The 11,241-nt window shown below is 36.9% G+C and overlaps 1 protein-coding gene across 2 annotated transcripts in view; it reads left to right on the top strand.

The window, feature by feature from the left end:
• The first annotated feature begins 17 nt into the window (after positions 1-17).
• Positions 18-11,241, top strand: part of ANKRD6 (ankyrin repeat domain 6) — a 94,266-nt gene continuing 83,042 nt past the window's right edge. For both annotated transcript variants that reach the window (XM_020963058.2, XM_020963054.2), the window contains exon 1: positions 18-137. In XM_020963058.2, the coding sequence (XP_020818717.1) occupies positions 18-137 (120 nt within the window). The remainder of the gene's footprint in view (positions 138-11,241) is intronic.

Here is an 11,241-nt window from a genome sequence, read left to right as displayed (position 1 = left end):
CCTTTCTCTCCTAATTCATGAGCCAGCAGGATGTGGTCGCTGTGCTTTCAGAACGCCTTCTCATAGCTGCGTACAAAGGCCAAGCGGATAATGTGGTGCAGCTTATCAACAAGGGTGCCAAGGTAGCCGTTACCAAGGTAACAAGAGGGAAAACTCTTTAGAAATTCCCTGGCAACTAGCCTACCTCTTACCATTGTCTGCAAGACTGTTCTTTTGGGTTCACAGCTTTAAAAAAAGCTGCTCCTTTTTTTTTTTTTTGGTGGGGAAGGGAGAGAAAAAAGGAGGGGATTCAAAGTGCTTTTATTTTCTGTTTTTCATGATAAGTAATTTGTAATTAACATTTGGCAGACATTAAAAATCACATGGATTTTTAAAATCTGTATGGGTTTCTCCCTGTGTTCGTTTTACAAGACAACAGTATCTGGCAAGAGAAAATTAAACATTAAAGTATATAGTGTAAAATCCATGTGATAACTGACTTTAAAATGTATATCAGCTTTGGAGGTCTTCACTTACCCCCTGGCAATGGATAAAATAGTAGTCATGGGAGGTTTGCAGTGACCTGATTTTATTACAGTTCATTCTAAATTAAGGGGGGGGGAGTCTGTCTGTCTGTCTGTGTCTGTGTGTCTGTATGTCTGTGTGTGTCTGTGTCTGTGTCTGTATGAAAGACCCCTTTGGCACTCTTGATGCTTGGGGACTCCTTCTCAGAGTCATATTTTTTAATATATAAAAGAAAATAAATAGAATTACAAATTAAATCAATTATATTGAAATACAGTTATCAAAATATATATTTTTTAAAGTTCACAGAAGTCAAGAACCCCTGTATCTTTAGGACAATTTGTTAGAAAGCAATACAAGGTAAATTATGTAGTAAAGTTAGGAGACTGGTTTGAATACGTAGACAAATATCTTCTGGCTGGACTGTTAGGACTTTGAGAAAAGGTGAGGGAAAACCCTTGTAATTTTCAAAAAGGTAAGTCTGGATCACTCCTTTTTCTGAAGTTCTTTTACTCTTGGTCTACAGCACCCACTGTAGGCCTGATTGTGTATACCCTGTACACCCTTGTAACAGCCCATCAATAAATTAATTAATAAACATTTGTTAAGTGCCTACTATATGCCAGGCACTGTGATACAAATGGAGGCAAAAGATAATCCCTCCCCTCAAGGAGTTCACAATCTAATGAGGAAAAGCTCACAATCTAATCTAAGTGTTTCCTGTGTGGAGGCCTTGTCTCTTTGATGTGATTGTGAGCTCCTAAGGGCAAGAAATCAGTCCCTTGTACATCTTTTGTTCTCTTGTGGTACCTAACATAGTGCTAGGCACCTAGTTAGAAACAGGGATAGAGACTGGACCTCTGATTTCATTGGTCTAGAGAGCTCCCCAGGGGAGGAAACTCCTCCCAGTGCATATCCACCCCTTCTCTACAACTTTTAGCCTTAGAGAGTTGCCTAGTACACTGAGAGGTCATGGAACTTATTTGGGGTCACACAGACAGCATGAGTCAGAGGCAGGACTAGTATTCAACTCTTCCTGGCCTCAAGGTTTACTATCTATATACTATGCCATCTCAAAGGTGCTTAATTAATGCTTGCTGATTGAACTGAATTTCGGTACAAAGGTGAAATCTAAATAAAAGTTGAACATGAGCCAGATCTCTCTGACTCCCAATTCCCTTCCATCTTTCCACCTTATTCTTTTTTTCAGAACTATAAAATCCCAGCATTTACTTAACCCAGTTGGAGTTTTTGAAGATGAGTTGGTAGATGAGCTTTCAAACAGAAATAAGAAAGAGCTCTCCAGAACCCCCCTTTCCCAAGCAGCAACATCATGGAATAATGTTTTTAAGTGCTGGATGTTGTCCAAGGAAAACCTCGGTTCAGATTTTTCCTCTTAACTCTTATTAGGTGTGTGATTTAAGGCAAGTCACTTAACCTTTCTGAGTTTTGGTTTCCTCATCTGTAAAATGAGGGGGTTGAGGGGACCTCTGAAGAACCTTTCAACTCTAAATCTATGATCCTATGATCTTTCAAACTATTCCATTCTCCAGCCTTCCCTGCCACTTCACCTGAAATACCCTAATCTCGTTATCTGCCTATTTTTACAAGCTTCTATGCTTCTCATCTGTCTTTCAAAACTGTTCATTTTTGCAATATTGTTGTTACAGTATGAATTATTCTCCTAGTTCAGCCTGTTGTAATCTGCATCAGTCCATACAAGTCTTCCCACGTTTCTCTGAAAGCATTTCTTCATTTCTTATGCCACAATAGTATTCCATTATATTTGAACATCATAATTTATTTAACCATCTGCTCATAAATAGAGTCATCCACCATTCAGGACCTTCCCATAATTTCAGAACAGGATCTAAAACAGACATTTTTTAAAAATAACAAACATGTATATTCTTTATATATTATGTGTGTATGTACATGTGCATGTAGATAGATGTCTATACAAGTAGATATCTATCTATACTACATGTGTATAATGCATATATACACTACGTATTTATAGATCTACACTACATGTGTATAATGTGTATTTATACATGTAGTGTAGATAGATATTTACTTATGTAGATACCTATCTATGTAGCTACATATGAAAGCTGTCTATCAATCGATCTATCAATTGATCGATCTATACAGCTACATATGAAAGCCTCACTAGAGACCTTCACTGATGTTGCTTACAAGACTTTTCCGTGTAGATATCCTACCATCAGCTTAGATTCAATATTTTCAAAGTCAAACTCAGCCTTCCCCAGACGAATTCCCCTTTTCAATTTACTGTGTCTATTAATGTTACCACTTTTCTTTCCATCACTTAGGCCCACTGTTTCTGGGTCCTATTTGATTCCTCCACTGAATTAAAGCATTTATTAAGGGCTTACTTTTTGTAAAGCACTGTGCTAAGCCCTCGGGATGCAAACAGAAAATAGAGGTAGTTTCTTTCCTCAGGGAACTCCTATTCTAATAGGGAGAGACAACACAAATGGGATGATATAACTACAGCATCTGGGGTTGCCTTAACCAGGGTCTGGCCAGTCACTAGGGTTTATTTTTTTCTTCTTTCAAAATGTCTCTTGCACCTCTCCCTCCCTCTCTATATTCCTGTTCACTGCCAGCACCTCAGTTCATATTGTCAACACTTTATTCTTAGAATACTGAAACAGCTACTCAGACTGACTCTTGACTTCTAGTCCAGGCTTCTATTCCAGTAATCCTGGGGTTGGGGGGAGCATCTAGATTCAGTCTTAGAACACTTTGCTCAGAAGCTTCCAGGAGTTCCCTGTTTTCTGCAACAGAGGTGTCAAACTCACATGCTGCTGCAAAATTCTCAAGCTTTGCATCCCTAAACAGATGCAAATGTCATTGGGAACGGCTTAACAAAATAAACAGAAACACAGTTCAACATAGATAATGTTAATTTGTGGTTTTCTAAGTCAATATGATTCTGGTAGACATCTTTTTCTATTTGAGTTTGACACTGCTACTCTGCTGGATGATAATCCTAATCCTCTCATTCTGGCCAGTAGTCAAGGGGGCTTCACAGTCTAGCAAAAATTCTATTTATTCACCTTGATTTCTTCTTATTCTCCCATGAGCTCTCTGTACCATTTGGACTTGCTAGCCTTTTCACTTTCCCCCAAACAGTCCGTGCTCAATCCAACTCTAAGCCTTTGCCATATTGTACCTTCTGTCTAGAATGCCCTTTCCCATATCCTCAGTCTGTCAGAGATTTTTAGGACCTAGCTCTAGTATTCCATGAGACTTTACCTGATAGCCCAGCCTCCACTGATGCCCCCTTCTATTTTTCCTGCCACTCATACTGTTACTCAAAAACATATTCTCTCACATTATTATTTAACTCTTTGATGTACATATGCTTTGTCTATCCAATTGAATCACCCATTTATGGAGAACAGGAATACTATATTCTTCCTTATAACACTAGATATACTATAAATATTTTACCAACTTCTAGTTCAACAGCAATAACAACAACAATAATAGTAACAGCTAGAATTTACATAGTACTCTAAAGTTTGGAAAGTGCTTTACATGTTATTTTATCCTCATAAGGACCCTGAAAGGTAAGTACTATTATTATTCCCATTTTACTGATGAGGAAACTGAGAGTGAGAGAGGGCAAATGGTTTACCTGGTTACATGGCTAAGAAGTGTCTGAGGTCAAATTTGAACTCAGGTCTCTATCACTCAAGAATCTGTAAAGGAAACAAATGCCAAAAACAATATAATTCCAGACCTCAAAGATGTTTTTTTTAATATATTTTAATAGGGGTCAGGGAAGTCATGGGGATAGTGAATGGAGCAATTGATTCAGTGTGTTCTTGCCCAAAATGGTAGTATTAATTTGAATACTGTTTCCAGAGGTAGAAGTGCAAAGTGGTGCTGGAAGTGCTGTGTGCACTGGGATGTGTGATGTCATGAAGGTGATCAGGAAGTAGCAGCATGGTGGGTCAGGGGTGGGATAGGAATAGTGAAGTCTCAAGAATCAGAAGCTGAGTCAAGTGTTCTTTAATCACTGCTCTGGAAGACTGTTGTAAGGGACATTTCTCTACTCTGACCAGAGATTTTTATTTTGCATCTACTGGTCTGCATTCTCATGTCTCATTGACCAATATGAGGTAGAATTAACTACTTCTGGCTCTTTTCAAGGCAAGAAGTCAAGAGCATTGCCAAAAAGATGAAAAATAAATAAGAGACTGGCTCCTGATTGATTTGACTTGAATTTAAGAGTAACATTCATAGGGAAGAGCAGATTGACTAAGTCTATCTGATTCTGGATTGCCTTTTTATTCAGTTATTTTTCATTCTGTATTCATGTTCAAATTAGGAATCAAAAATTGTGGGCCAGAAAGACATAGGGGAACCAGCTAAGTGTGGTTTGGCTTTTTTTTAAGTTTTTGGAATAAATGTCTCTTCATTTCAGCATCTAGCACAGTGCCTGGTACATAATAGACACTTTATAAATGCTTGCTCGTTGATTAAATGAAGCTGAGAGTCAGGGAGGTATTTGTCCTGGATGATCATTTATATTAGCCAGTGCTTTATTTATTAAATACAGTTTATTGTAATCACTTTTAAATTTCATGTAAACTCAATAGTTTTCTTTGAAATCTGTCCACTGGTAACCACATAGTTTGTGTGCTAAAAGTTCCAGATGTGTTTTTACTAACTTTTTCGAGAAGCCAAAAGTACTTCTCCCCATTAGATAATGGTAGCAATTCCTTCAGCTTCTTTACAAGGTCATTTTCAGGGTCACCATTCAAATCTAAACTGGGCATGCTTCCCACCCTGAAATGATAGCCACTTCCCAAGGTCACTTAAAATGTGTCATTCTTTTTTTTTCTTTGCATTGTTTTTTTTTTCTTTCTGCTTTTTTTGGTGAGGCAATGGGGTTAAGTGACTTGCCCAGGGTCACACAGCTATTAAGTGTCATGTTTCTGAGACTGGATTTGAACTCAAGTCCTCCTGACTCCAAGGCCAGAGCTCTATTCACTGCGCCACCTAGCTGCCCCCAAATGTGTCATTCTTAAACTGATTGTGAGAAACTGACCAATTATTGGCCTCCCCCACCAGATTAAAGACACCTGTTTTGGAGGCAGCTGAAGGTTTTGAATATATTCCAAGGCTGAGTTGCTCAAAAGACTGATTATGAATTGAGAAAAGGCTGTCTGTGAGCTCAGCCTCGTATACCTTGGCTAAGAAATCTCCGTGGTCTATAATGACATGACACTTTAACTGATAAACTTCAGAAGAAGTTTTGCTCCATGGAAACAAAAGCAGTCTAGTCTCAAAATCCAGTGTTGCCAAAGATTTGTCTTGCAGCCATGACATGAATGCTGGTGCTTCCCAATGGCTCTGGAAGAACTAGGAACTCTACAGGCCCAAAGGATCGTGCCCCCAGTGATAAGTATCTCAGGGGGTCCTATCATATTCCATGTTTCTTACACTCAGCATTCATCTGACAAGCCAGGCATAATGTGTTATTTTACTGCTAGACTACTCTCATCAAATGAATTGGGGTTATTTAGAGAGGTTTGTAGGAAATAATTGAAAAGGGGGAATAGATCAAATTCTCTTATCCATTTATATCCTACATTTAGAGATAGTTGGCAGCTAAGTGGTATAACAGATATGATGCTGGACCTGGAATCTGGAATACTTGAATTCAAATCCCGAAGTAGGATTTGAATTACCTCTAAATGTAGGAAGTAAAATAAATAGGAAAATCTGACCAATTCCTCCTTTTTACTTTGCTGAACTTTTGAACTTTTTGAACAGTTTTTTGTACTGGACTTTTGAGATCAGCTAGTGAAAGCCACTCATTTTGTTAAGGGTGTTGCCCAAGGTCAATTCAGCAAACATTTGTTAAAAATATCTACTGTGTGACAAGCACTATGCTAGATACTGGGGATATAAAAACAAAAAACAAAACAACATTCTGCCAGGGCAAATAACATGAATATAGGTAGAAAATAGTTAATAGCATGTCCCTGGGCATGGCACTTATTCTCTTTCACCCTCATTTTCTTCATCTGTAAAATGGGGGTGATAATAGCAACTATTGAGATAATGTATTTAAGATGCCCTGCAAGCCTTAAAGCCCCATATAAATGCTATTATTAATATAATAAATAATATTATTACTATTAAGTGTGCTCTGAAATGTATGATTTTGTGATAAACTTACCTACCCAGAGAATAAAGTAACAGGCCTTTCATTCAGAAATTATATATTCTTAATAAGGCTTGTTGAAGGATAACATTTAAAACATCAGAGTTCTTAGGACGGCTGGAAATGAGACAGGATGTTCCTTAGGTCTGTGTCTCAACCTGAGCTTCTGCCAGCTTCTGAACCAAAGAAAGGGCTATGTCTTAGATGAGCTAGTAGGGCGAGGAGTGGTTAACTCCCCAAATGGCTATTGGGGGTTGCAGCATCAGAGATGGGGTGACAGCATCAAAGATAACTTACTAAATTTTCCTTCATTTGCAGAAAAGGCACCATTTTTGAAGCGTGGCAAAGATGTTCCAGTTTTCTAGTTCCCTGGAAATCTAGGGCAAGTGACTTGGCTAAATTATGGATGATGAGGATAGGACCAGAATGCTGTCAGGATGCCGAAGTCTGTTGCTACTGGAAAAACAAAACAAACAAACCCTACTTTAAGGGAACTGCAATGAACATTGTAATTTTGTTTGGTTGGTTTTTTGTGAGGCAATCGGAGTTAAGTGATTTGCCCAGGGTCACACAGCTAGTAAGTGTCAAGTATCTAAGGCCAGATTTGAACTCGGGTCCTCCTGACTCCAAGGCTGGGGCTCTATCCACTGCACCACATAGCTGCCCCTGAACATTATAATTTTGGAAACAAAAAAAAAAAGATCTTCCCTACATTCTTACAGAACAAACTTGCAGGTAACCTAGAAGGCAGTGAAAAATTACCCACAACCCTACGGCAGTTTAGGGATAGTAAGACAGAACAGGGACTAGCGATAGATTGTATAGATTAGGCAAAATAAGCCTATGGGTAGAATATAGGTAGAAGCCAGACTTCTAACAAAGGTCTTTTTATCTCCAAATAACCTGACCACTGTCATTGTCAGGGGAATGGTCTTGAGGCATGTTCTTTTGTCGAAAGGATGGCAGAGATTTTTTTATAAGGAGTTAGAACTTTTCCTTGATACTTTTCTAGTAAGCAATGTCAATTCACTGTGAAAAGGAAGGAGAAAGCATTTACTAGTTTGAAAATCCTAAATAATAGACATGTGTATGTACATATATATTTGTGCATATGTACATTTGTATTATTGTGTATAGGGTTATAAAATAGACATTATGGAATGCATTGTGGTAGGCATAGCTTAGCTACTACTAATGCATAAATCCTTCAGTAAGCCACAGTGGAATATCCATGAGTTATGCACTGGATTTTGTCTTCATGTTTAGTAACATGAAACTAATGTTTATTATATAACTACATTTAGAGAATTTTGCTGCTCAATGTTAAGGAATGGGCAGGAGAGACTGGTTGCCTCCACAACCTTTGGAATTAGTGCCTTGAACTTAGTAATGTTACAAGTATAAAAACCATTTTGTTCCTTCTACATTTACTCAAATAAAATGGGCATTAATAAAATGGAGACACTGAGAGATACCTCTGTATAAAATAATTTTATATACGGACCTTTCATATTTCTGTAATGTTTTAGTTGGTGTTGGAAGTAAGGGTATGGTGAAATCTATCATTGACCAAAAATGGTGCCTATATATCCAAATGTTTCAAATCCAAATATCCAAATTTGGATCCAAATATCCAAATCCAAAAGAAGGTAACTGATAATGTATTTTATTCATTCATTTGTTGTTTATATCACAAATGTAGTGTGATTCTTTTTTTTAGTTCTAAATTCTCAGCCTCCTCCACCCCCTTTCTCACTCAAAAAGAAGGCGAGAAAAACAAAACCTATTACAAATATGTGTACTTATGCAAAACAGATTTCCACAATAGTCATGCCTCCCCTTCAAGAAAGAGGAAAAAAGCAAGAAAAGGATGTTTTTGAATTTGCTTCAGTCCATACTTAGAGTCCATCAGTTCTCTATCTGTAGGTGGACAACATGTTTCATCATGAGTCCTTTGGGAGTTGTAGGTCATTCTACTGATCAGAGTTATTACTAAGTCTTTCTAAGCTGATTATTATATTGCTGTTACTATGTAGCTTGTTCTTCTGGTTCTGCTGTCTTCACTTTGCATCAGTTCATACAGGTTTTCCAGGTTTCTCTTAAGCTATCCCCTTCATCATTTCTTATAGCACAATAGTATTTCATCATACTCATATATCATAACTTATTCAACCATTCCCTGGAGGATTGGCATCCTCTTACTTTCAAAATTCTTGCCACCACAAAACAAGCTACTATAAACATTTTTATACATATGGGTGCTTTTCTTCTTTCTTCATTCTCTTTGGGGTATAGCCCTAGTAGTAGTATTGCTAGGTCAAGGGATATGGATCATTTTATAATTTAATACCCTGTCAGTTCAAAATTGCTTTCCAGAATGGTCGGATTAGTTCACAAGTTCCCAGGTCTATCAACAGGGCATTGGTGTTTCTGTTTTCCCACAACCCTTCTGGCTTTGTAATTTTCCTTTTTTGTCGTTTTAGCCAATCTAATGAGTATGAGGTAGAACCTCAGTTGTTTTAATTTGTATTTCTTTAATTATTATTTAGAGTCTATTTTCTTATGACTCTTGATAGCTTTGACTTCTTCCTCTGAAAATATCTATTCGTACCTTTTAACTATTTATCAGTTGGGGAATGGCTCTTATTTTGTAAATTTGACTCAGATCCCTATATAGTTTAGAAATGAGAGCTTTATCAGAGAAACTTACTGCAAAGATATTTTCCCAGTTTCTTGCTTTTCTTCTAATTTTAGCTGCATTGGTTTTTTCTGTGCAAAATCTCTTTAATTTTATGTAATCAAGATTAACCATTTCACCTCTTATGTATCTCTCTCTCTCTCTTACTTGGATATGAACTTTCCTCTATCCATACACCTGACAGGTATTTTCTTCCCTACTCCACTAATTTGCTTATGATGTCACGATGTATGTCTAAATCCTGTACCCTTTTTGTATTTACCTTGTTATAGCAAGTGAGAGGCTGGTCTTTGCTTAGTTTCTGCCAGACTGTTTTCCAGTTTTCACAAAGTTTTTGTCAAATAGTGACTTTTTGCCCCAATAGCTGGGATCATTGGGTTTGTCACTTACTAGGTTATTATATTCATTTGCTTTGTATATTGTGTACCTAATCTTTTCCACAGATCAGTCTATTTCTTATCCAGTACCAAATTGTTTTTATGACTTCTAGCTTTTATAATACATATAATTTGAGATCTGGCAGTCCTAGACTCAGTTCCTTCCCTTTTTTTTCCATTGATCCCCTTCATATTCTTGACCTTTTGTTCCTCCAGATGAATTTTGTCATATTTTTCTAGCTTTATAAGGTAAGTCTTTGGTAGCTTGGTATGGCACTGAATAAGTAAATTAATTTAGGTAATATTGCCATTTGTATTATGTTGGCTTAGCATTCATACGAACAGTTAGTAATTTCTTCAGTTATTTAGATCTGTCTTTATAGGGTATTTTGTAACTGTTTTCATATAGTTCCTTCATGTATATTGGTAGGTAGACTCCCAAGTATTATATACTGTCTGTAATTATTTCAGGTGGTATTTCTCTATCCCTTCCTGCTGGATTTTCTTGGTAACATAAAGAAATGCTGGTGATTTGTGTGAGTTTATTTTATATCTTGCAACTTTGCTGAACTTGTTAATTGTTTGGATGAGTGTTTTAATTGACTCTCAAGGATTCTTTAGGTAAACCATCATATCTTCTGAAAAGAATGATAGTTTTGTTTCCTCATTGCTTATGCTTATTCCTTCCATTTTAAAAAATATTTTTGCTATAGCTAGCAGCATAGCTGCTAGGAAGTACAGTAGATAGAGGCTAAACCTGTAGTTAGTAAGACCTGAGTTCAAATCAGACTCAACACACTTACTACTTGTGTGACTCTAGGCAAGTCACTTAACCTCTGCCTGCCTCAATCTCCTTATCTGTAAAATAGAGAGAGTAATAGGACCTACCCCCTTAGGTGTTGTGACAATCAAATTACATAATAATTGTAAAGCATTTAGCACAGTTCTTGGCACGTAGTAAGTGCTATATAAATGTTAGGTATTATTATTAATAGTATGGTATTGAATAGTAATGGTGATAATAGAAATCCTTGCTTCACCTCTAATATTAATGGAACGGCTTCTAGCTTATCCCTGTTACCAACAATACTTGCTCTTCACTTTAGAGATATACTACTTACTGTTTTAAAGAAAGCTCCATTTGTTCCTGTGCTTTCCAGTATTTTTAACAGAAGTGGGTGTTGTATTTTGTTAAAAGTTTTTATTTGTATCTATTGGAATAATCATAATTTTTGTTGTTGTTTTATTGAAACGGTCAATTGTGCTCACAGTTTTCCCAATATTGAACCTGTATTCCTAATATAAATCCAACCTGGTCAGAGTGTATGATCTTTGTAATAAATTGCTATAATCTCCTTGCTAGTATTTTGAATTTTTTGCATCAATATTCATTAGGGAAAATTGCTCTATAGTCTGCTGTTTTCTGTTTTGAATCTCTCTGGTTTAGGTTT

The sequence above is a fragment of the Phascolarctos cinereus genome, unplaced genomic scaffold (assembly GCF_003287225.1).
Source record: "Phascolarctos cinereus isolate Bilbo 61053 unplaced genomic scaffold, phaCin_HiC Scaffold_5;HRSCAF=322, whole genome shotgun sequence".
Taxonomy (NCBI): domain Eukaryota; kingdom Metazoa; phylum Chordata; class Mammalia; order Diprotodontia; family Phascolarctidae; genus Phascolarctos; species Phascolarctos cinereus.
This window is presented reverse-complemented; position numbering and strand designations above follow the sequence as displayed.